At 37.6% G+C, this 25511-nt stretch overlaps 4 protein-coding genes across 6 annotated transcripts; all 4 read right to left on the reverse strand.

Annotated features, from left to right (window-relative positions):
• Positions 1-231: 231 nt before the first annotated feature.
• On the reverse strand, positions 232-5282 carry LOC106122810 (coagulation factor IX-like). Its single transcript, XM_013318907.1, has 8 exons — positions 5050-5282; positions 4806-4981; positions 4128-4334; positions 3318-3485; positions 2464-2591; positions 1601-1777; positions 943-1105; positions 232-597 (listed from the first exon to the last, which is right to left on the reverse strand). Exons 3-8 carry the CDS (start codon positions 4174-4176, stop codon positions 401-403), a joined length of 882 nt encoding a protein of 293 aa, XP_013174361.1. The 5' UTR covers positions 4177-4334; positions 4806-4981; positions 5050-5282; the 3' UTR covers positions 232-400.
• A 95-nt stretch (positions 5283-5377) lies between these two features.
• Positions 5378-7830, reverse strand: LOC106122755 (very low-density lipoprotein receptor-like; the record flags this gene model as incomplete). The annotated part of the gene is made up of 5 exons (XM_013318842.1): positions 5378-5852; positions 6416-6553; positions 7133-7249; positions 7622-7687; positions 7787-7830. Coding segments are annotated over 5 exons (594 nt in total), but the record flags the coding sequence as incomplete, so codon positions are not given.
• Positions 7831-8927: 1097 nt separating this feature from the next.
• Positions 8928-19255, reverse strand: LOC106122807 (limulus clotting factor C-like). Of its 2 annotated transcripts, none has more exons than XM_013318904.1 (14): positions 19014-19255; positions 18410-18461; positions 15913-15969; positions 15350-15466; positions 14755-14889; positions 14201-14381; positions 13509-13609; positions 13053-13228; positions 12721-12924; positions 11973-12140; positions 11241-11368; positions 10537-10713; positions 9831-9996; positions 8928-9172 (listed from the first exon to the last, which is right to left on the reverse strand). In XM_013318904.1, the coding sequence occupies exons 1-14, from the start codon at positions 19054-19056 to the stop codon at positions 8970-8972; spliced, it is 1908 nt and encodes a 635-aa protein (XP_013174358.1). In that variant the 5' UTR covers positions 19057-19255; the 3' UTR covers positions 8928-8969. The 2 variants fall into 2 exon arrangements, with proteins under 2 accessions (XP_013174358.1, XP_013174359.1); XM_013318905.1 differs by having other exon boundaries at positions 19018-19252.
• A 495-nt stretch (positions 19256-19750) lies between these two features.
• LOC106122892 (kallikrein 1-related peptidase b9-like) lies at positions 19751-25375 on the reverse strand. Of its 2 annotated transcripts, XM_013319036.1 has the most exons (10): positions 25258-25374; positions 25114-25150; positions 24911-24970; positions 24474-24658; positions 23660-23866; positions 23022-23168; positions 22415-22542; positions 21928-22104; positions 21129-21264; positions 19751-20279 (listed from the first exon to the last, which is right to left on the reverse strand). In XM_013319036.1, exons 1-10 carry the CDS (start codon positions 25292-25294, stop codon positions 20089-20091), a joined length of 1305 nt encoding a protein of 434 aa, XP_013174490.1. In that variant the 5' UTR covers positions 25295-25374; the 3' UTR covers positions 19751-20088. The 2 variants fall into 2 exon arrangements, with proteins under 2 accessions (XP_013174490.1, XP_013174491.1); XM_013319037.1 differs by lacking the exon at positions 23660-23866 and having other exon boundaries at positions 25258-25375.
• Positions 25376-25511: the final 136 nt, after the last annotated feature.

Below are 25511 nucleotides of genomic sequence, written 5' to 3' on the forward strand. Positions count from 1 at the left end.
AAAGAGCGTCAGCCACCGACGTGGCTCAATTGACTTGCAATCTACTGGTCTTGGGTTCGAATCCCGCCATGTACCAATGTGTTTTTTGATTTACGATTTACATATGTACATTTATCCGATGTTCTTACGGTGAAGGAAAACATCGTGATGCTGCACATATCTGAGAAGAAATTCAAAGATATGTGTGAAGTTAACCCGCACTTGGCCTGTGGTTGACTATGACCAAGTCATTAACTTAGGGTAGGTTATGAGCCCCTCAGTGGGGACGTATAGTGAGCTGATGATATATATAGAACTAAATACCTAAATAATAACTACTATTTATAGAGGAAATTGATATTTATATAATATTAATAATCAAAATACTTATATAAAATACGCATAAAACTTAAGATTATGCTTATAAATATAATTTTATGAAATCTTCATACTTTATAATAGCTGTAAAACTTGTTAAAGAGTCGACATTGCAAGATATGTCGTTACTTAACAAAGGGCTGGTTGAGGCGATACCGCGAAGGTAATAGCGTGATACACCGGACACCTCAGAAAGGAAGGCGAGTCCACCACCACTGTCGCCCCTACATAAAGCCTCCCCTGTGGATAAAATGGGAACTTAATTCTGCTAATTTTCAATATTATTCAGCTATTTTAAGCTTTAATAGTAGCAAAGCTATTTCCCTTAATTTACTATTTCTTGTACCATTCTAAGCTCTATGTTTGTGCTAGGATATGTTTTACAATAGTCGAATGTCGGGATTCGAACCACCGACCTTGTGATCGGAAATCCGATCGAAATAGAGCAGTGTTACAAAGACTTTTTTTACTTTTTATTAAGCTAAAATTTATGTTAAAATTCCATAATTTGATAAAACTGTAGGGTAACATTAAAGGTTAAGTATTTCTTATCGCAACATAACGTTTAGAATCATTGTATCTCACCATCCAACGATCCAGCACATATCTTGTCATACACCACATAATGTTTGAGCTGTCGTGATGTCAAATTGATACATCTATCCAGATCCTCGTAAGGCAATTCAATCACTTTCAACTCCTGGGACTCAGAGCCTCTGTATTTTGTTGTTAAACCCCAACCAGCCGCCTACAAATTTTAACAGACTTCGAAATTGCTCAATTCATCTGTATGTATTGAAGCGTCGGTGACTCAGGGGTCACATGACTTGCAATCTGCAGGTCCTGGGTTCGAATCCCGCCATGAACCAATGTGCTTTTCTATTTCCGATATACACATGTACATTTATCCGATGTTACGGTGAAGGAAAACATTGTGATGCTGCACATATCTGAGAATAAATTCAAATATATGTGTGAAGTCACTGCACTTGGCCAGCGTAGTTGACTGTGGCCTAATCACCCTTAACTTAGGGTAGATCCCGAGTGAGCTGATGATGCTGATTGGGAAAGCTTACCTTACCACCTAGTGGTACAGAGAGAGATTTTCCAACATTAACTGCTTCAATGGACCCCTTGCTATAATTTATAAGTTGAAGAATTCTCAAAACTTATTTTTTAGCTTTCACCCAGCTGGACCATTTTAGAAGTACAACCAGATAGAACTTAATCTAACAGTACCCACCTTTCCCAGCTGTCCGCTCTGCAGCTGTTCATTATTGAAGTCAGGCCTGAAGTCTAAGCATACAGGGCTGACATGCAACTTGTATTCAAACGGCTTTGTCACCACAACCACTGCGATGTCATGGTGATAGTCTAATTCTATACCACGATATAGTTTTGGTACTGCTATCTTACTAATCTGTTGGTGATAGTGATAGTGGGTTATATAGGTTGACATGGAGGGTGATTTTTAGAGCGCCTGCTTTTTTACAATGCCTTTACGTGAGACTGAGTAAATTATTCAAACTTTCGTGAGACATTATACTAAACTGATATATAAACACGGCTAAACACTCACCGACCGATGGGCTCGAAACTAGTCGGTGCCGCCACCGGACGTATATACGTGAGTGTTTAGTCGTGAGACTGAGTAATTTCAAGACCTATGGCGCGCCTACCTATCTTTTATTTAAGCAATTGAAATTAAATAAAATCTCTGTGTGAGAGGAAGTTTATCATTACAGTTAAGTAAAAACCGCATTCAAATCTATTAAGCCATTTCTGAAATTAATACACGAAGCCACAGACAAAAATTTAAATTAAAAACCTAAAACTTGATCTTAAAGCTAAACTAAGCTATAAAACTCTGTGGAAGAAGACGAATCGAATGATACCTCACTCGTCTAATTAGGCCGTCACAATGGAATAATATGGTCTTATCTTACGGTGAAGGAAAACATCGTGATGCTACACATATCTGAGAAAAAATTCAAAGATTTTTGTGAAGTCAACCCGCACTTGGCCAGCATGGTTAATGGTTTAATTACCCTTAGACTCCGAGCCCCTCGATGGGGACGTATAGTCAGACTTATAAGTGATGCTTACATTAGACTTTTGCACGAATCTTTCGTCTTTTACATGATCCCAATCACGGTACAGTTTGCCGACAGCCACAGCGTAGTTATGTTTGTTCTCTAACCGTTTGGTAACCTCATTCCAGAAACAATGTGCGGCTGTATCATCAACAAATTGGTATAATTATATTCAGATAACTTTGCGCAAGTCACTGACAAAATTTCATGTGTTAGGTTAGTACCTGCGCAGCACGCAGATATATTTGAGCTGCTAAGATATGTAAAGACCACGACCATAAAGAATGGAAAGTGGAAGCTATTATTCTGATGAGTGTGCGGGCCAAAGGCCTAATTTTAGTCTCCTTTTCCTTCCCACTCTTTTCTTATAAGGAACGAAAGGTGATTTGATTTGGGGAAGGTAGGTTGAGGAATGTGGTGCGGTATACTAGTAGTTGTAGGCATAGAAATAAATAGATAGGGGGATAGGTGACATTATTAAGAAGGGGTTGACGACTGAAATAATGCGCGTTCATAAAGAATAGAATAAGTATAGGAAGATAATGAAAGATAGTAAGGGAATTTCAAAAACCATAAGGATTGGATTTGAGAGCTTCAGTGCCTTAAGGGATAAAGCACTTGACTTGCAGTCTAAAGGTCCTGGATTCGAATCCCGCCATGTACATACGTATTTCCACACATATGTACATTTATCTGAAGTTACGTTGAAGGAAAACATCGTGATGCTGCACATATCTGTGAAGAAATTCAGTGAGTGATGGACTGGGCATTGACTATGACCTAGTCTCTTAGGGTAGGCTCTGAGACCCTCAGTGAGGACATATAGTGAACTGATGATAAAATTGTCTTTTTTTATCATCCACTGACCTGAGAGTATCACAGTAGTACTAACAAGAGATCCACCACAGATCTGCTGGTAGTTATTCACAGATGGATTTTTGACGTATATCCCCGCATGCCATGGTACTTCACCATTCCTGGCTGTCTCCCCACCTAGTACTAACTGGGAGACAATTGGTGGTGTTGTACCACATTCTGAAAATGGGAATAATAAGTTTTAAATTCGGACTTTTTTGTTACAAATTCGTACACCTCCATGTGATTTGATAAACTACCGATTTAAAAAGAGTTTTATTTACCCGACTCACCAGACGATTATGTTTTTTGATTTGCAAATGGAATAAAATATTAAAAACGAATAATTTACTAAAATATATTATTAAAAGGAGTCCCTTTAGGCAAGGTCTTGAAGATACTGGCAGCCCTTTGGATAGCTAAACCAATTCTTTGACCGGGGTAGCTGCCAGCTCTTCGGTCCCCTTTGATGTCGATTATTTTTTTGGATATGTCCTTAAAAAGTCTTAAATCGATTTGATTTTTGAAAAATTTGAATACTTGATTAGAAGAGCAGAATTTTAGGAATTTGACATCTTAATATTATAAATACGAAAGTGTAGATGTATGGATGTTTGTTAGAAGGTATCTGCAGAACGGGTCAACGGAACTCGATGAAATATGGCACAGACGTAGAACATAGGCTACTTAAGTTATTCGGGCGAGGACAGAATCGCGGGCGAAAACTAGTAACAATTATATCAGTACCATTATGACCTGTAACCTAGATTACAACCGACGTATGTCTTATTCTTCTTCGTGACCTTAAGTAAGAATTCTCACCTGCAACACAAACAGGTCCTGAGCTCCAAGCACCCTGACTGCACTGCATATAGGGCAACTCAACTGGCGAGTAGTAATGCGGCTGTTTGCACGCGGGTCTTACTATCGCACCTTCCACCTCCTCCTCCTCACACTGACGAGGTGTCTCCAGGTCTTCTTCTGTGCACTGGTATTCTATACTGGGGTCTTTACGGAGGGGACAAGTTTCTATACAAAAAGAGATTTAAGATTAGATGAGAATCGATTGGGGTTGTTACGCTAACACATTTCGTTACAAGAAGAGACGAAAGATAATAAAATTGGGTGGAGCGAAAGAGAGAAATATATACAACAAGGAGTCTGTGGAGTAAAATATCTGTTGCCTTATATATAGTGGGTCAAGAACTTGGCTATGATGGGACCCTCGGAGGCTCAGGGGTTAAACACTTGACTTGGGGTTCGAATCCCGCCATGTACCAATGTGTTTTACATATGTTTCCACCTCCACATATCTGTGAAGAAATTCAAAGATATGTGCGAAGTCATGCACTGGGCCGGCATTGATTATGACCTAGTCTCCTTACTTAAGGCAGCCTTCGAGCACCTCAGTAGGGACCTACTGAGGTGCTCGAAGGGAGCTGATGATGTAAGACAAATTGAGAATATTTGACTTTGCCATTGTTTTTTTATATAACTTACGTATACAATACGGTATCCTAGGCCAGACCCCTCTCCAGCACAATATCTTAGGTTCCCCAATCAGTCTGAATCCGGGATAACAATCATACTGCAAATATACATAATCTGCATCGCTAGAATTAGTCTCACTAATAATTCTATACACGCCATTCTGAGGCTCCGGTGGTAGGACGCATCTGGGAAAAGCAAAGCACTCGATACATGGAAAGAATGAAGAAGATCATGATTACAAGGCAATACTTACTTAGGTGTAACAACTGGAGCCTGAGTCGTTGAGACATCTGTCACCTTGATTAAAGTCAAACGACCACATATATCCAAACGTTCATCGGATCCATCACGACATTCTGCGGTCTAAAAACGTATTATTTTCCTCAAAAGACCGACGATCGAAATGTTCTTACGGCAAAGGATCTTAGGGAATGTAACCCATACTACGTGACCCGTTTAGGGAGGGGGGGAGGAGAGTCCTTAAAATACTACGGTCAATCACAGGAGGGGGGAGTGGCTCAGATTTTTGTCACGTACTTGTTATTTTTCATAATACATAATTCACTAGTAATTTAAGAATGCATGCAGTCTTATGCTATAAAGAAGAGTATGAGCCAAATTATTTCTTTTCTACTAAAGAGGGAGGAGTCTTAGAATATATTACGAGTGGTCACCGAGGGGAGGGAGAGGTCGAAAAAACTAAAAAAATTAGTCACGTAGTATGGATATGTTCCCTTAATGCATAATATCTGCGAAGAAATATCAAAGATATGTGTGAAATCACTGGATCAGCATTGACTATGACCTAGTTAACTTAGCGTAGGCTCTTATGGCTGCAGGTAGGTGATGTTAATAAGCTGATTGTATACACTTACACCATTACATAGAGACTTGCCATCCACACATCCACCGTATTCACACACAAACTGTCCTACATCACAAGTAATATTGACACAGGCGGCTATATTCTCGTCTGTGCCATCCGCACAATCATTGACACCATCGCAACGCCCCTTCTTTGGTATTAACTGTCCGTTACGACATATAAAGTTATCACTGGAATATCAAACATTATTGAAGCTAAATTGTTCACGTTCATGAGACTGAACAGTGGTAGAGCCCGCTTTAACATCATCGCACGAATTGGCCCGGCTAGCCTGGTGAAATACCACGACCACACAAGACACGCCTCAAGTGGAAGCAATTCCGCGTGCAGTCCGATGAGTGTGCGCCCCTTAGGCCTAATTTAGTCCTCTTTCTCTTCCCACCCTTTTTCTTATAAGGAAAGGATGGGAAGTGGAAGTGGACTTTCTGGATGAGAGGATGCATGGGAAGGAAAAATATTTTCTTTCTGTGCATCCTCTTCTCCGTCGATTAAAGGTAGGCAACGCATATGCAATTGCGTATGTCATGGGCAACGGTCACTTCGCTATTTCAGGTGGCCGCTCGCTCGATTGTTACTTTATGATAAAAAAAAAATCGCCCGCGAATCCGTCATACTGTGTTCTACATCTATACCAAATTTCAGCAGGACCCATACAGGCAGTTTGTAGATGCCTACAAACAAATATTCCACGTTGACTAGAGTCGCGGGCGACAGCTAGTAAAGCATCACTCACCCGTCTGTTAATTTAATTCCAGTACATTTCTCAGTTAATTCATCAGAACCATCAACGCAGTCAACTCTTTTGTTACAAACATCATTGTATCTATCTATACAAGCGCCGTAGTTGCAGCGAAACTGATTGGCACGGCATCTATGATAATAAATAAGCCAGGGCCGGATTCAGCATTTCCAGCGCCCTGGGCGACATTTGCGGCGCCCACTTTTTTAGTGTCTAGACAAATCTTCCGAAGATAAAATATCTAAGACGGCGCCCCAAGCGCCCATTTCTATTCGATTTTGGCGCCTACGACACCCCCTTATTTCCGGAGCCCTGCGTGGTCGCCCTACCCTATCTCTCTGTGCTTCACCCGCTGCAGTACCACGACCACACAGAAGACACGCCTCAAGTGCGAACTCATTCCAACTACAGTCTGGTGTGCGTGTTAGACGCAAAATTTTAGTCTTATTTTCTTATAAAAAAGATGTGATGGAGGGGACGCATAAAAAGGGGAAATCTTCTCTTTCTATGTGTCTCTGTCGATTAAAGGTAAGCAACCCATCTGCAATTACGTCGAATTCAGGTGGCCGCTTGCTCGTTTGCCACCTTATAATATCAAAAACTACGTATAAAAAGGACTGGATAATTAAGCAGTCAGTCGAGAAAAAATGAGGCTCCAATGAGCGTCTTGTTTACTTTTTAAATAAAATTTGCCTACACCAATATACTTACTTTCTATTCCTACAAATTGAGAAGGACTCATCACTGCCGTCAACACAGTCGTAGACACCATCGCAATCGCTATTAGCTCTAACACATGACCCGTCCTTACATTCATATTCATTGTAACTGAAATGTGTTAGTAAACAGCAATTATAGTGCGTCTTAAGATAGATTAGTTTGACAAGTGACATCTATGATGGAATTGATATTGTATAAATACTAATGTCGTACTTAATGGATAGTTGTTATAGTGTCGCAGTGTACGCGTATAACTATCAGGACTGTTGAACTAGCTGTCGCCCAAGAGTTCATCCGCGCGGAATTAAAAAATAACATTAGCCTATGTGTTCTTCCAGACTATGTTCTATATTTATGTCAAATTTCAGCAAGATCCGTTCCGCCGTTCTGGAGATACTTTCAAACATACATCCATCCAAACATTCACATTTATAATATTTAAGATTAATAAGAAGTAAGATAACACAAAGTTAAACTCACCTACATTCATCTAGATCTCGTTTATTTCTAATTAATGATACATTCCGACTATAAGATTCGTAAGATCTAAAAAAATAACAAAGTGTTCATACAATATTCAATAAAATAACCTAGAAAAATTAAGCTTAAAAACTTCGTTTAAAAATAGTTTAAAACATATTTTACCTGATAAAATCATTATTGTAAAGAACTGATGCTTTTATTTCAAATATACATATACCTGTAAAACAAAAACTCATCATAATTAATATCATAAAGTTTTTTCATTGTATCACAAATAACCTAAAAAAAAAATGTAATACGACATATGATCCGTTCAAAAACATTACAACAGTTATAACACTTTTAAAAATGCAAAAAAAAACAAAATTAAAACTCATATAACATTCAAAAAACGATTAAACAAAGAAATTATAATTAAACGTTGCAATGGGGTAGGGTTTTGATCAGCTGTATAACTTCGTAATAATTGATTCACAATAATAAACTTACCAATAAATAATATTAATCGTAACATATTAAAAACACTGCAAATAACACTTTTAAATCGTTAACGCAAGACAAAAAGTTATAGTAAATTATCCATTTTGTTTTGTTTGTACATTTATAAAGGTCGACCTATAACCTCAAACTGAGATAAACGAGTCATTTCAAAACTAGTTTCTTGACACGTTAGTTTCTATACGTTTTTTGTGATTAATTGTGTAAATGTATTGGAAATCGATTATTAAAAGGATTGTATATTCTGAAATATCGACTAAAAATAAAATATTTAATTAATTTTTTATGTAGTAACCAGCTGTCGCCCGCGCGGAATTAAAAAAACTAAGTAGAATGTGTCCTTCCAGACTATGTTCTATATGTATGCCAAATTTCAAACAAATATCCATCTAAACCAGTGGTTCCCAAACTTATTTTGTCTACTGCCCACTTTGAGAAAAAAAATTTAGCGCCCCCATATTTTCACATATTTAAAAACCACTAACCCTTCAAAATTAATTAATGATTGTGACCTATATATGTATATTAACGGAGAATTCTAAAGGAAACTTTTACTATAACCCGCAACTTGAGACCTGCAGCGCCCACAAGGGGACGTTATCGCACACTTTGGGAAACATCTGATCTAAACATTCGCATTTATAATATTAGTAAGAAGTGTTTTAAAAGATTTGTCCAATTTTAAAATCTACGTATAAAAAAATTGCTGAAACACGTAGTCGACGTGAATGTCTGCAGACCATGGGATCTTGGTCCAATATAAAACAAAACTCCACAAACGTCATTATTATAATAAAAGACAATAAAATTTCGTAAAAATATATTTAAAATCTACAAATAAAGTAAATCACGGATACCAATACGCTTTAACAAATTTCTCAAACTTAATAACTGATGTGAAACTGGTTAAAGCTCGAACATTACATACTGTCACATCATTAGACGGTGGACTGGTAGATGCAACTCCTCGGAGATAAAACCTAGCCTTACCATCCTCATCCCAGGGGAATGCCAGACCACCACCACTGTCACCACGACAGAGAGCCTCACCTAAATAAAAAATAACCTTCAAAATACACATTCTTTTATATTACTGCTGCCCCTGCACATCCAAAATTACAGATGCGTTGGACCTTTGTTTAACAATAAAGAAGACGCACAAAAAGAGAATATTTCCCCTTCTTTTGTCTCATCTCCTCTATCAAAGTCACTTCCCCTTCCCATCCTCTCCTTTTAACAATATGATGGAAAGGGATAAAGGACTAAATTAAGCATCTAGAACGCACATCATCAGACGGAACGCGGAATGTCTTCTTCCCTAAGTGCCTCTCCATTTAATGGAGGTTGGTCGTCAGCTTTTTGCCGGTCTTGCGCCAAGCGATATGAGTCTTCTGTGTGGTCGTAGTATTGCACCAGGCGAGGTCCACTAAGGAATCTCCACTAAGGGAGACCAGTAAAAGACTCTACATAAGGTAAAGAGACTGCAAACACCCACGCGTTACCTAGAAGACCTTAGTTACCTACCGAGAAGACGGGACCTACAGAGGATAAATCCCATTTCTGTTGTTCCCCTTCCCCGAAAAGTCTATTTCTTCTCATTATTTCCTTAAAAGAACTGGATAAGAAAGGAAAGTAAACTAGAAGTCCAGCACACAAGTTCCTCAGACTAATTTCTAGTATCAGGACGACATAAATCAAAAGTACTCACCATCCAAAGATCCTGCGCAGATCTTGTCATCATATGTGAGGTATCGAGACAACGCTGGTGATGTTAGATTCAAACAGCTTTCATAGTTCTCGTAAGGTAACTCTATGACCTTCAGTCTGGGGGCTTCAGAGCCTGCTAATCCGGTAGTCAAGCCCCAACCTGCTGCCTGGAGATTGGATAACAAAATATTTTGCAGAGCTACGGGACACATAAAAGACCATTTCCCTTTCCTATGCGTCACCTTCTTTATCAAATTCACTTTCCCTTCCCATCCTTACCTTATAAAAAAGGGTGGGATAGGAAACAGGACTAAAATGAGTCCTTCAGCACACATACTTATCAGACTGTACTTGGAATTGCTTCCACTTGAGGCGTGTCTTCTGTGTGGTCGTGGTATTGCACTGGACGAGGCCTATTAGTGCAACAGATTAAAATCTTCATTAAGATTAAGCACTTGACTCGCAATCTTCAGGTCCTGAGTTCGAAACCCACCAAGTAACAATGTGTTTTTCGATTTCCGATTTACATATGTACATTTATCCGATATTACGGTAAAGGAAAACATGGTGATGCAACCTGCACATATCTGAGAAGAAATTCAAAGATATATGTGAAGTCAACCCGCACTTGGCCTGTGGTTGACTTCACACATGCCCCTCGGTGGGGACGTATGAACTGATGATGATCCATTTATATTTCTTTTTACCTTGCCACGGTTTCCATTCCTAAGTTGCAGATTACCTAATTCTTCAGTAAAGTCTAGACAAACAGGTACTACGTGCGGCTTGTATTGGAATGCTTGTGTCGCGAATACTAAGGCTATATCATTTTTGTAGTACAACTCTAAACCACGATACAGTTTTGGCACTATTATATCTGATACCTTGAACAAATATTAATAAAACTGTAGGAATTGTAATCAAGAAGATTCGAACCCCATCAGGTGTTTCTAGTTTTTAGGACCTATGAACATTTATCTGACGTTACGGTGAAGGAAAACGTGATGCTGCACATATCTGAGAAGAAATTCAAAGATATGTGTGAAGTCACGCACTGGACTTGTGGTTGAGGACCCAGAGATTGTATACAATTTAGTGTAAATTCCATTAAAACTGAAGAATTGAAATAAAATTGAGTAACATATTACTAATCTTACCAATACTAGAAAAGGGAATGTTAAGATGGATGGATGGATGTTTATTTGAAGGCAGCTCCAGAACGGCTGAACGGATCTTGATGAAATTTGGCACACATATAGAACATCTGGAAGAAGACATAAGCTATTCATCAGCTAGTCTCTTATAGCATGTAAGTTGAAATTACTCAAGCCAATACCCTAGAGGATAAGGCAGAGAATAAAGAATTCCTGACTGCAAGAAGGTTTACACATAAACTCTAAAAGTAACTTACGCCAGATTTCTGGACATATAGTTCGTCATTTGGATGATTCCAGTCCCTATACAGTTTGCCTACTGCTAGAGAGTACCACATTGGGCGATTTAGGCCCCTTATATCTTCATTCCAAAAGCAATGGGCAGCTGAAAATTTCTCTACTAAATTTGATGATCTGCAGATCACTGTTAATATGTGCGAAGTGGATCAATGAATCGATTCATAGCTCGGTTCATTTGTATTTCAAATGTTATGATTTGCGTTTCGGGCTGCGATTTACAAGGCAACAGGCAGCTCGCGGCTCGTCGATTAACATAGGCCTAATACACAAGGCAAAGAAAAGCTTCGAAACCCATGTATTAGTCGCTAAGACTACGGTAAATCGGTCGCCGACATTTCTATCTGTCATCGCCAAAGTAGCTCACAATCTGTTTGTCAAGATCGTCTTGAGAAAGTCGTTGTAAAATTCAATATGTCGAGGTTACTATAGTTGTCATGTCGCTATGTCTGTACTGATAGAACAGACTCGTGTCAAGTTCAACGTTGTGTGCACACGCAACGCGATACGTTAGTTTCGAAGATTTATGTTGCTTTGTGTGCTATAGAGCCGTAACTCAACGGTTCAGAACTGATTTACACATACGCACTAAGATTAGTTAAAGTGTAATTTAGTGTAAAAGTGTATATGAGTAAGTGTGTAATTGTAACACCTGTATGTTACACTTGGCAAAGATGAACTCTGAGTGTTACCTGATAACACAACAGTGTTACTAATCAGAGATCCACCGCAGATCTGTACATGTGTCTTGCTCATTGGATTTTTAAAATAAATGCCAACATGCCATGGCACTTCTGCGAATCGAGCATCACGACCACGTAGTACTAACGGGGTAGACTTAGGTGGTTGTACACCGCATTCTAAAAAATATATAATTTTTTTAACATCAGTGAGGGTAAGAATACATATAGAATGACATCTTCAAGATTAACCAGTTTCCGAGACTAAAATTCCCGTTAAAAACGTATTAGTATGTCAACGACATGTTTTATACAGAGATGTTGGGTCTCAGAAACCGACAGTTTATTGTTTAGACTACTGTGGGCCTAATACAAATATTTATAAACAAAATTTGTATTAAAGTATGTGCAGAGTTTACCGGGTTTAAAGTACACCAACGAATCTCATACAAATGACATATTTGTCGACGTTACGAAATGGCGTGTCGCAAATATTCGTGCTAGGCCCACTGTTCTCAGTGGAATCGACATACAATCCTACAAAAATAAACATCTTCTGCATATTTCATATAATAATATTTTTTAATAAATAATAGCGCCATCTATTGATTAACAAACTTTTTAAATCAGCGCCATCTATTTTTAATACAGTTTTTTTTTGTTTTGGTACTTCAAAATTCTCCTATCCCTCCTCTCTCATAATTCAAATACCAATTTTGTTTTTATTCAAATATTTTGACAGTAAAAACTCATTACTTACCTACAGCACAAGCAGGTCCTGAAGTCCAAACACCCTGTATACAATGCATATACGGCAATTCTACTGGAGAGTAATAATGAGGTGCTTTACAAGATGTCTTTACCACAGTGCCTTCTATTTCCTCTGTATAACAAGCTCTGGGTTTCCCTGACTCTTCAAAGCATTCGTAATCAACACTTAAATGTTTAATCAGTTCACAAGTTTCTAGAAGAATAAAGAAGGAAGTCATTTCTTAGTCAAACAAACGAGCATGCTCAATTGCAAATGCGACAGAAGAGGGGACGAACAGAAAGTGAATATTTCTCCAACCCAATCGCTAGGTACATACTTACGTATACATCTTGGTTTTTCCTGCCATATACCATTGAGACAAACCACTTTAACTTCTCCAACTAACTTAAAGCCCTGATCACAGGAATACTCCAACGAGAGATAGTCTACTTCAGTTGTGTTTGTTTCTCTTATAACATTATATGAGCCATTGGTTGGTGCTTCAGGTATTGTGCATCTAAGTGTGTAATCAAAAATGTGGCTAGTTTTATAAAAACGGCTAAAACACTCATGTACATTCGTCCGATGGAACCGACTAGTTTTGAGTCCATTAGGGGCCCTTCATCAGGGTGAATGGGACTGGTATTATTTCGCGGACGAAGCCCGTCGTTCTCACGTCACTCACCCTGATTAAGGGCCTCCGATGGACTCAAAACTAGTCAGTGCCACCGGACGTACATACACGAGTGTTTGAACTGTTTTTATATAAGTTTACTTTATCTAGTTGTAGAACATACTTAGGAGGTTCTGTAACTGGTTCGGGAGTTGTTGGCCTGATAAGTGTACGTACTCCACACAATTCCACCTTCTCATCTGATTCATCCACACATTCTATTGTCTGTAGGAAAGTAATTGATAAGCAATTGCATTTATGAAAAAAGAACTATTCAAATACATGCTGTGACTGCAGTCATCTTCATAACAAAGAAGTATCTTTACTCATTGTAGCATTCGTTGCGTTATATTTGGCTCGTTCATGTACCGACACGTGTTGCCGGTCCAAAGGTCTGACATGTGTTGCCGGTCCAAAGGTCTGACATGTGTTGCCGGTTCAAAGGTCTGACATCGACTGACGTACCCTCTATCCGGCATGTACTTATGGCGTGTACGCTCGAGACAAACAACACTACGTTTATGCATACACTACACTCATGATTATATAACCATAGACAAAGCATCAGTAGCTCAGGGGTTAAGCACTTGACTTGTAATCTGCAGGTCTTGGGTTCAAATTCTGTCATATAGCAATGTATTTTGTGTATCTATCTGACGTTCTTACTTTGAAGGAAAACAAGAAGCTGCATATATATGAAGAAGTATCAAAGATATATGAAGTCACTACACTAGGCCGTTGACTATGACCTAGTTAACTTAAGGTAGTCTCCCGAGTTGGGGACGTATAGTGAGCTGATGATTCATTACCACTTACCCGATTACACTGTGCCTCAGCATCCACACATCCACCGTATTCACATTGAAATTGATCCTCGTTGCAAGTCAATTCCGCGCAAGATGATAACGTCTCATCAGATCGATCGTTACAATCTACAATACCATTGCAACGACGGTCTAGTGGTAGCAACTGACCGTCTAGACATCTGAACTTATCACTGAAGTAAGAAAATTGTTGATTTTGAATAACTTATTGATAGATAAACATATCTGAGAAGAATGTACAGAGTGGGATAAGTAAAGTGAGAAATTAATATATGATTTGACATGATATATATTTTTAAGAGAACTGGGCAAACGAGCGGCTTGAACACCGAGGTGATCAACGACACTCATGGACAACTGCAACACCAGAGGAACTGCAGATGCCTTTAACGAAATGGTATGCTCGCTTCTTGAAGGTCCCCAAGTCGTATTTGTTTGGAAATACCGCCGTGGACCGACCATTCCACAACGCTGATGTTCGAGGCAATCGAAATTGCGCGAGAATCGCACTGATATTATATTATATGACACGATATATTTACTGACCCTTCTATAATAGTCTGTCCTTTACATCTGGGCAATTGCTCATCGGAGTCATCAGGGCATTCTTGCTTGTGGTTGCAGGGAGCTGATTCGTCAACACACGCACCATAGTTACAACGAAATGTAAATGCATCACATCTGAAAACAATAGTCGAGGACATTTATTCCCTACTCTTCATTTGACGCTGACAAGACATAAATGCGTGTAAATAACTCTTCGTACATAAGGCAAAGAAAATCTTCGAAAATTGGCGATTTTGAAACGCGAACGACTATGCAATACTTTGATACAAAGGTTCGCATGCAGCGTAAATCGCCAATATTTCTATGCGTCATCGAGTGCCATCGCCAAAGACAGTACCTTGCTACCTATTTGTCTTGAGAAAAGTAATGCGGAGCTAGACAAAGTGTTCGTTATGGAATCGCTTTAGTGCGAATGCACTTTGTCTTACCTTCTCGCCAATAGATGACTCATTTAGACGACTGTATACGGCATACGAAAGCGTGCAACGGGATTCTCGTGACGTAACAATACGATATTTAGTTCGTTCGATTTATGTGGCCTTGTGTAAGAAGGGCCTTTTACTAATATACTTACTCATGATTTCTGCATAATTCAAAGGTCTCGTCACTGCCGTCAGGACAATCTATGATGCCATCACAATCGCTATTGATCCTTACACATGTCCCTTCGTTGCATCTCCATTCGTTCATACTGGTGGCGAAGAAAAAAATACGAATTTTGGTATAAAAACTTTTTAGTGCTAACGCCATCTATTGTGTTGATTTACTAATATTTTAAATTTCGAATGTTTAGATGGATGCTTGAAGGTATGTAAAGAAAGGCTAAACGAATCTCGATAAAATTTGGTATACATATAGAACATAGTCATAGTAATACATAGGCTACTAATTATGTTTATTTTCTTTAATTCCTCGCGGACGGAGTAGCGGGCTACAGCTAGTCCTCTATAAATAGACAGGCTATAAACAATTGTATTTTGCACCTATTCGAATTTCGCCATTTTGCCGCTGATGGTAGTGAATTTCGAACTAATAATAGCATATTATTAAGGCTTTATCTTTTGGTTGGTGTATAGCGCGATGTACCTCGAAAGCCAAATAAAAGGATAAAAGGAGGTTACATGTTTGAATACTTACCTACAATCTGGTTCGTCTCGTTTTTGCCGGCTATGACTTATATTGTGCCAGTGCGTACTGAAAAACAAAATTTTAATTTAGCTGTTGTAGATCAAAATAAAATTCTTTGTTTAATTTCATACAGTCCCATTTATATTTTGTGAGAGTTACATTATCGTCAATAAATGACGCTAAGAGTTTTGCCGTAAATCTTACTATCTTACTAATATTATAAATTACCGGAACGGCTGCACGGATCTCACTTAAAATTTGGCATAAATGTACAACATAGACTGGAATCTACTGCTGAATCCGCTCCTGGTGGAATTGGAGGAGATGGGCGTCCGCTGCCAGGCATTTGCTGACGATGTGGTCCTGATGTTCTCGGGAGAAGGAGCCGGTGACGTGGAGGGTGTAGCCAATGGGGCTCTCGAACATGTTCGGAAGTGGGGTGTACGTAACAAACTTAACTTCGCGCCACAGAAAACCATGGCAATGGTGATTACCAGAAAATTGAAGCACGACACCCCACGGCTGAGCATGGGCGGGGGGCCCATTGTGCTCACCAAGGAGATGAGGATCCTGGGGTTAACAGTTGACGATAGACTCAGTTTTAAGACGCACATTGAAAATGTTTCCAAAAAAGCGCAAACGATCTATCGTCAACTGTCAACCGCAGCGAGGGTCACGTGGGGGCTGAACCCCGAGGTCATCAGGACCATATACGTTGCGGTAGCGGAGCCTGTTGTCCTCTACGCGGCCAGTGTGTGGGCTCCGGCTGTGGAAAGGAAGAGCATTCGTGCCTTGTTAGGGCGGGTGCAGCGCGGGTTTGCGCAGAAAATTGTGAAATCGTATAGGACGGTCTCTCTGCACTCGGCCCTAACACTTGCTGGGTTGCTTCCTCTGGAACTTCGGGTCCAAGAAGCGGCCCTCTTTTACTTGGTAAAAAAGGGTCATACCCACCAGGTGTTGGGAGACCTTGTGCTCGAGAGGCCGGTAAAGTTTGTAGAGTCTGCGCACCCCGCGCTGCAAGAGGGTCTGCAATTCGACTGCCTGGCCGGCGGTGACGAAGCAGCCCAGCGAGCTACCGTCGAGGTAAATATTTACACCGACGGTAGCAAAATAGACGGCAAAGTCGGCGCGGCGTTATCCGTTTGGAATGGCGCCGCGGAGATCTTTTGCCGGAAATTAAAGTTGGGAAGCTTTTGCACCGTCTACCAGGCGGAATTGCTGGCCCTCAGAGAGGCCGTGAAGTATGTTGTGAGAAGCAATGAAAGGAGCTTTGGTCTTTATTCCGACTCAAGGTCAGCGCTCGAGACATTGAGAAGCGGCGTTTCTCTCCATCCCCTCGCGAATGGTATAAGGGAAGATTTAAAAGAGGCTAGAGAGCAAGGAAAATGTGTGAAAGCGTTTTGGGTGAAAGCGCACGCGGGGCTGGAGGGAAACGAACGAGCAGATGAACTCGCAAAGGCGGCCGCAGTCGGGATGAAGACCAAGCCTAATTATGAAAGGTGCCCTGTTTCATTTGTCAAGCGACAGATTCGTCTGGATGCGCTTGACAAATGGAACAGGCGGTATATGGAAGGAGTCACGGCCTCAACGACGAAGCTCTTCTTTCCCGATGCTGTAGCAGCCTACCCTACAATCCGGAGCCTCGAGTTGGACCCCGTGCTGGTTCAGGTTTTAACTGGGCACGGGGGGTTCTCCGAATACCTGCACAAGTTTAAGTGCAAGGGGGACCCCTCTTGCGTTTGTGACCCAGCACGGGGTGAATCCGTGCTGCACATACTCACGGAGTGCCCGATTTTTGCAGCGAAAAGAGCTGAATTTGAAATTAAAATGAAAGAGAAAATTGTGGAGGAGAATTTGGTTAATTTAATAAATAATAAAAAGACACGCGGGCACTTCGTGGAGTATTGCCGATCCTTGGCCAAAATAGTAATAAATAGAAATAAGACCTAAACTGTGATATATTTTAATTGGATTTTAATTTATGTTTTACTATTAATTTTTAATTTGTATTTTATTTGAATTTTAATTTTAATTTATTGAATTTTAATTTGGCTTTATTGTATATTTTAATTTTAAATTAGTATTAGTTTGGGTCTTATTTGTATTTTATTGTAATTTATTTGTATTTTAACTTGTATATTTTTTAAATTTGAATTTTTTAAATTGTATTTATCAGATATTTTATTGTAAATTTTAATAGTTTTAACATCGTATTTAAATTGAAATTGTAAATAGTCTTAAGAAATTTGTAAAGTTTTATTGATTTTTAATTTAATAAAGAAATAAAGATTGTTGTCGCATCTAAGGTCCCTGACCACCATGTTAGGGGAACGAGAGGGCGGCATAGCGCCGCCCAAAAAAAAAAAAAAAAAAAAAAAAAAAAAACATAGACTGGAAGAACACATAGGCTACTTATTGTTTCTTTAATTCCGCGCGAACGGAGTCGCGGGCAACAGCTAGTACTTCATAAAAAGGAAAATATTTATGAATTTTCAAAAGCACTTACCCTCTATCATAAACATCGTAGACCACTGATGCTTGCAAAACTGACACCAAGGCTGAAGACAAGCATTAAATAGATGGATACCAAAAGGAAGAAAAACACATCATAATCTCTACATTATTGTAAAATAAGCTCGCTTTAAACTTCCATGATAAACAACTATTTATTCTTGTAGCATATTCAATAATAAATAATTATTATTTTTTTAACTGTCAAATAATGGCGCGCGGAAAAGTAAAGCTGTGACGTCATACAAAATCATAGACTATAAAACATCTGCTGTCATTTTTTAAAATATGCGATTTAAAGTTAACAAACATAACGCAGACGAGTTGTGTCTATTATTAATTTAAAGAAAAAGAAAACAAAGAAATGTTCAATTTTATAACAATTTTTTTAAGTTAAATTACTAAATTACATTTCAATAAATAACGTGTTATGTTATGAATACACTACTAATAATGGTATATAATTTTAAAGGAAATTTTATTACATAATGAACAAATATTCTGTCTAGATATATCCAAAAACTTCTTCTTGAAAAAAGAATCAATGTTTAAAAGCAATTCAAAGTGTGTATAAATAAAATTGTAAATAAAGTACTCACTTACAAGGAAAACGTAGTACGTCTTGTCACGCATATTTGTCATATTACCGATTAAATTATTATTTTAGATGTAATTTTAGCATATTCAAAAGATATACATTTAGTTGATATTTACAATAAATCAATGTAAAATGAATATATTTTGAGGTTATAATTTTTAATACATAAATAGCAAACTGGTTTTGACGTATTGTGTGTTATGAATCTCATTTGACCTTTACTTGAACTTTAATCTTATCATTGAAGTAGTAACCTTTAATATGATTGCGTGATCCATCAATTCTTTTCCTTTGGTTAAATTATTAAAAGATTTCAAAGAATCATGAAGATTTTTTTGTATTGTATAATTTGACTTTTGTATTTAAACATTTTTGAATTATTAAAAAGGCAAATAAAAATGAATAAAGGCTATGGTTTTACGGATGTTTAACTATCACACGAGAAAATAATTATACAACTAAGATGGTGGCTATTAAACTATTCGCGCCATATTGTTCAGCAACTGTCATTTTCGTAAAATCTCGATGAGATTCAGGATATTTACTAGTTGTACAGATAAAATTAGCATAAGAATTACGAAAGAAACAATAATTTTATAATATAATTTATTTATAAACCAATATAACGTTTCCTTACACTATTTTTTTCACAAAATATGTCAAGGTTCTTCAGGGTTGTTTATTAGGTTGATATCATGAACCGGTTGACATGGGGGCGCTACTGAGCTGATATATTTGTTACACTTATGACTACCATTTCAATTACCGTTGGTTTCTGAGACCAAAATATCTGTATAAAACTTATCGTCATCTTTGACAATACAGAGATAACAATATATTTTAAACAGAGATTTTCATTTCAGAAACCGAAGTTTAGCCTTCTCTGTCTATGATCGTGAGTCAATTTCCCGAAAGTCATTTTATATTTTTAATGGCAACACTGAGAAAAAAATTGCCAAGAAATTACCTTTTGTGCCGCCATTTTGTGCTCCGGTATATAGGTTATAAATCTATGGGTTATGAATTAAAAAATACAAGTAGCATTTATTTCAAGATGGCGAACTTTCTCGCCTTTATCAAAGAAACCAATAAGTTTTGATGAGATTTTGATACTTCATGATGGAGTTATAAGTTGTATATGTTTTGCAACGTGCCGTAGCATTGATTGTCACCGAGGATATACCCCGGAGATAGTACCTAGTGGTATTTTGTACTGTTGCTGGGAATATGATAGCGCTACCGCTATCCGCGCCGCATAAACCTGGTCCTAAAAAGGTATTAAAAAGTTTGTTTTAGGTTAAAAAAAAATAGCCTAATAGTTAAGGGTACGGATTTTCGAATTCCAATTCTTCCATACGACTATTGTCGTAATCCTAGCATAAGCTAAGAACTTAGTTGGAATGGTACAAGAAATATTAGTAAATTGACAAAAATATGCTAATATTTAAAAAAAGTATGGCATCCATTAATTTAAATTAAGTTTTAAAACCCAAGATAATGCCAAACAAATTAACCGTTGGTTTCTGAGAAGAAAATTTATATATGAAAATATCGTCACCTCTGTTATTATTTTTAACAAGACAGAGATAATATTTTTTAAACAGGCATTTCAGGTCTCAGAAACCCACGGTAAGATTTTGTAGGTATTTAAAATGTTAAACTTTTAATACAACGCTATCTATTGAATACAAAAATCTATAATAAACAACTAGAAAGAAAACTACAGTCAAAAATAGGGAACCATTGATTTAAGACACATAAAGAGATATCAGTGTTTGTTATAAGTAAACTCAAAAACTACTAAAGCGATTTTAAAATTTCATATACCAACAAAAAGGTATTTTAATACTGAGTAACATAAGATAATTTTATTTATTCGATATACAGGGTGTCCCAAAAGGTTACTTACATTGGTTACATACAATTGCCCCGAAAGGTGTAAAATTTTTAAGTTTTTAAAAAATGCCATTTATTTTTTTTAATACTCAGAGGGGAATTTTTATTTTATTTTTCTGGTGACCCTTGTGACCACCCCTATCATCCCCCTTCCTATATACGTAACCTTTTGGGACACTCTGTATATATATTACAAAAAAAAATACGAAAAATATAATACCATTAATATTTCCAGCACAAAACTTGTCATTGCTTGATTTGGTAAAGCAATCTTCATTCGATACAAATGGCATGTCGATTAATTGCAAAGACTTCGTACTGGACACATCATTTCTCGATAATCCATAACCAGCAGACTGGAAAGTAATTTCTATACCAATGATTGTAATTCCAATACAAATATAACCACAGACAAACTACAATTTATGGTTAACTTTAAAAATTCCAAAATATTTCTATTGATACTCGTATTTTCAATAACATTAGCTATAATTCAACAAGGTTTTTATGACAGACGGAAAATATGCGAACTAACGATGTCATCTTGACATTATTTTAGCCAATAAGAGAGCTGCAGCACGGTTTAGTGTTGCCATTTTCATAATTTCAAATTTCCATAAAAATATCACGCGTAACTTTTTACATATAGATTAAGTAGCTGTCGCCCGCGACTCCGTACGCGCGGAACTAAAAACTTAATTAGTAGTCTATGTGTTCTTTCAGACTATGTTCGATATATATGCCAAATTTCTAACAAACATCCATCTATCCAAACATTCGTATTTATAATATCAGTAAGATTTATCATCTACAGCTAGGAAGAAACATCTAGAATAGGGATGGCTGAGCATTGGCAAATCACTGAACACAAAATTCAATAGACTACGAGAAAAAATGTTCTTCCTATTAATAAAACAAAGTCAAAATTATTTGATGGAACGTCTCAATCAACATTTTTTTGGAAAAACGTACCATTTCTACGTAAATATTCACAATCTGTGATATAAATTATATTTTACCTTTCCTGCATTGCCTTTCACTAGTTGTTTATTGTAAAGCTCCTGTTTGAAATCTAAACATACTGGTCTAATATGATCTTGGTACTCAAAAGACCGGGTCACCACCACCACAGCGATGTCGTCCTGGTAATGATTTTCGTCACCCCGATACCCCTTCGGTATTACTATCTTCTTCACCTGGTGATGAATTCATATATTTTACTCGAAAGACCAATTTTAATAGTAAGAAAATACCAGTTAGGGCAGGGTTTAACATTTCCGGTGTCCTAGGCCGGGGAAAATCTTCCAAAGATAGAATGTATTAGGGGACACAACAGACACCCCTCTGAATTAGACGGCTGAGACGGGGCCCTTGGGGGCTGCGCCCTGGGCGGACTCCCCACCTCGCCCTGCCCTAGGGCCGCTACTATATCTAGTCTAGTATGATGGCTGATAGATATACTGTACTGACATTATAGAGAAAAGGGCAGGATCATGAGAAACTTACATCTGACCTCTGGACAAACTCTTCGTCATCAGGATGACTCCATTCACTAAATAACTTGCCGACCGCAACCGCGTAGTTGGTCTCATCACTTTTACTCTTTGTATCTTCGTTCCAGAAGCAATGGGCAGCTGGAAATTTACAATCAATATTTGAAAAAAAAAATCCAACTGACCTATGACATCATGATGATGAATCGAATGACACCTCACTCCACCAAATTGAACCTATTTAGGCTATAGACGGTCACAATGGACTTTAAACTATTTATAAACAATAGAGAAAATTATAATTTACGTTAGAACTTGATAATTCCAAATGATTTCTGGTAAAATTCTTCATCCCGCTATAACTATGCAATACCAGCTACTAATTTTACTATTGAACTTCAATATATTAAACAATTTCTACAAAATAATTGAAAAAATGAAATATCATAATGGTTGCTTTGTATAGAATATGGCCACTTATTACTTATTTTATGATAGACATAAGAAGATAGTGAATTTAGACATGACAGTTAAAGATTATAGAAGAAAACATACTATGCCCACATTATATAAAAGATATAATAATATTAACTCATTTAAGCACTGGATTAAATACATACCTGACAAGACCACAGAGTTACTGATGAGGGCGCCACTGCAGATATGTTCGTGGGTTGCATCAATAATGTTCTTGTAGTAGATCGCAGCCTGCCATGGTACTCCAGACCTGGTAGCTTCTACACCCTTTGGTGTTAGTAGACCGCATTCTTTGATAAAGAGATAGCATATCAGAAGATGTGCTATATTTGATGAAATGATGATAAAGATGATTATGTGATTGAAATGATAGTAATGATTAAAATTTAGGGCTTTTTAAGGTCTGGAAACCGTATGATCTTTATCAATAAAACCAGCTGTCGCCCGCGATTCCGTAAGAAAAAACACTTTATTAGTTGCCTATATGTTCTTCCAGACTATCTTCGACATCTATGGTAAATTTCAGAGGGATCCAGAACGGCTTCATGTTCTACCTTATAACAAACATCCATCCATCTAAATACCAGAGCAAATATGGATGCGTTCTGCCTTTTAGATGGATGGCTCGCTTCTTGAAGGACCTTTAGTCGTATTGACGATGATGATGACGAAATCGACGGTGATGATAATGATTTTTCCACCTATCTGTACTCAGCGTTTGAGTTGGCACGTGATTTACAAGAATACTCTTGTTGTACACGTGCCAATTCAATATTCTTACCCGGCATACAAGTTGGCCAAGCATTCCACCTGCCGTTCAAACAGTGCATGTACGGTAGTTCTATAGGCGTGTAATAATGAGGTTGTTTACAAAGAGGTTGTACAACAGTGCCGACAGGTTCTGTGTCGTGACACGAGCGAGTAGCGTCAGTACCACTGATTAGACAGTTGTATATCACGCTACGATGTTTTGTTAGACGACAGGTTTCTAAGGAAAAACAAAATTAAAATTATAAGGTATAAGCTGTCGCCCGCGACTCGGTCCATCTGGATTTAAAAAAATAAAAGTAATTAGTAGCCGTTCCGTATGTGTTCTTCCAGACTATGTTCTACATCTATGCCTTTCAGCGAGATGCGTTCAGCCATTCTTCACCTTCAAGCAAACAAACATCCATCCATCCATCCAAACATTTATAATATTAGTAAGATTTACTGATATATTTTTATAACATACGGTGGCAAACGAGCAAGCGGCCACTTGAAATAGTTGAAATGGCGAAGCGACCGCTGCCAATAGACATCTGGAATTGCAAATGCGTTTCCTACTTTTAATCGACGGATGAGCGGATACACAGAAAGAGAATATTTCCACATCTTGTGAGACCCCTCCTCCAACAAATCCATTATCCTTCCCATCCTATCTTAGCATTAGCTTCCACTTAAGACGTGTCTTCTGTGTGGTCGTGGTATTGCAGCGCTCGATCCTACCCCTTCATGCAACTATTATCTAATTTAACGTTCCTCTGTTTAGGCATTGGCTTTAAACATGATTGTATATTGTTTAAATAAAATATTTTCACAATGAAAAAACTTACGGACGCATTTCGGTAATTCCGCAGGTGTCCATTCTCCGTCATAACAAAACGCTGCTGCGTCTCCAACTAGCGCGTAAGTTGGGTTACATGTGTATTGAAGATTTATAACTAAAGCTCTGCCATTGATTATATTACCACCGGTTACCTTATATTCACCGTTCTCTGGTTGAGAAGGTAATGTGCATCTGAGGGAAATACCAAACAAAACATTAATTATTAACAAGAAAATAAACTTATCATAAAAATACATCTAAGTCGTTTAGGCTACAAGCTCCCGAGTCAGTCGGGTGAACAGCAAAAACGAAAACATCGAAAAATTACTTGGATGGAGTTGGATATGGGTTTTGCATTTTACGCGGCAAAATTGTTAAAACATCAACATTTGTATTTTGGATTATTCACCAAACGCTTTATGTGATTATTAAAAAAATACTCACTTAAATTCCGAGTTTCGTTTTCTTCGATTTAAAATGCTTCTGTACGAAATATTATTTGAACTGAAAATAAATTTGTAATTACAAGTCAACTTAATTTAAGTGTCTAGTTATGTTGATTTTTCTTCATTACTAAATAAGTCGAATAGTGTAACCTCTTTAGTTTTATTATTTAAAGACAAAATAAAAAAGAATCAATAGAATACCCATGAAATGAAGAAACAATCTCCAATAGTAATATTGCTGAAACAAAATAAGAAATAATTAAAAAGACAAAGTTATAGTCCAATTTGCTTAATAATAACAATCCTTTTTTTACTAAACTATTTTGATTCTTTTTTTAATCTTACCCGTGACGCATGTCAAAAGAATCTTTGTACACATCATTATAAAATAGATAGCTTTAATTTGACTCTTAATCCATTCTTATAAGCAATGATTGCACCACAACAGGAAAGAGACAACTAAATAAAAGTATAGACATAAACATTTTAAACTAGAGGTTTAAGGGCTGTCGATTCTTTGTAAAATAAAATATTTAACATGGTAAAATTCATCATATTTATATGTTTTCTACGTATGTTGCAACCCTAGCTAACACACA

Source organism: Papilio xuthus, unplaced genomic scaffold (genome assembly GCF_000836235.2).
Source record: "Papilio xuthus unplaced genomic scaffold, Pxut_1.1 DF826776.1, whole genome shotgun sequence".
Classification (NCBI taxonomy): domain Eukaryota; kingdom Metazoa; phylum Arthropoda; class Insecta; order Lepidoptera; family Papilionidae; genus Papilio; species Papilio xuthus.

Excerpts from the sequence above, each read along its gene's own strand:
- LOC106122810 (XM_013318907.1), bottom strand. The coding sequence starts at position 4,176 with ATGCAGTGCAGTCAGGGTGCTTGGAGCTCAGGACCTGTTTGTGTTGCA. Across the intron at positions 2,592-3,317 it reads TACTACTGTGATACTCTCAG|CCGCACATTGTTTCTGGAAT; the intron begins GTCAGTGGATGA and ends TTGATGATACAG. Across the intron at positions 1,106-1,600 it reads AGAGCGGACAGCTGGGAAAG|GCGGCTGGTTGGGGTTTAAC; the intron begins GTGGGTACTGTT and ends TAAAATTTGTAG.
- LOC106122807 (XM_013318904.1), bottom strand. The coding sequence starts at position 19,056 with ATGACAAATATGCGTGACAAGACGTACTACGTTTTCCTTGTAA. Across the intron at positions 13,229-13,508 it reads CCAGTTACAGAACCTCCTAA|ATGCACAATACCTGAAGCAC; the intron begins GTATGTTCTACA and ends TTACACACTTAG. Across the intron at positions 12,141-12,720 it reads AGGACCTGCTTGTGCTGTAG|AATGCGGTGTACAACCACCT; the intron begins GTAAGTAATGAG and ends TATATTTTTTAG.
- LOC106122892 (XM_013319036.1), bottom strand. The coding sequence starts at position 25,294 with ATGATGTGTACAAAGATTCTTTTGACATGCGTCACGG. Across the intron at positions 22,105-22,414 it reads AGTTTGTCCAGAGGTCAGAT|GTGAAGAAGATAGTAATACC; the intron begins GTAAGTTTCTCA and ends ATTCATCACCAG. Across the intron at positions 21,265-21,927 it reads TGAAAGGCAATGCAGGAAAG|TCTGCTGGTTATGGATTATC; the intron begins GTAAAATATAAT and ends ATTACTTTCCAG.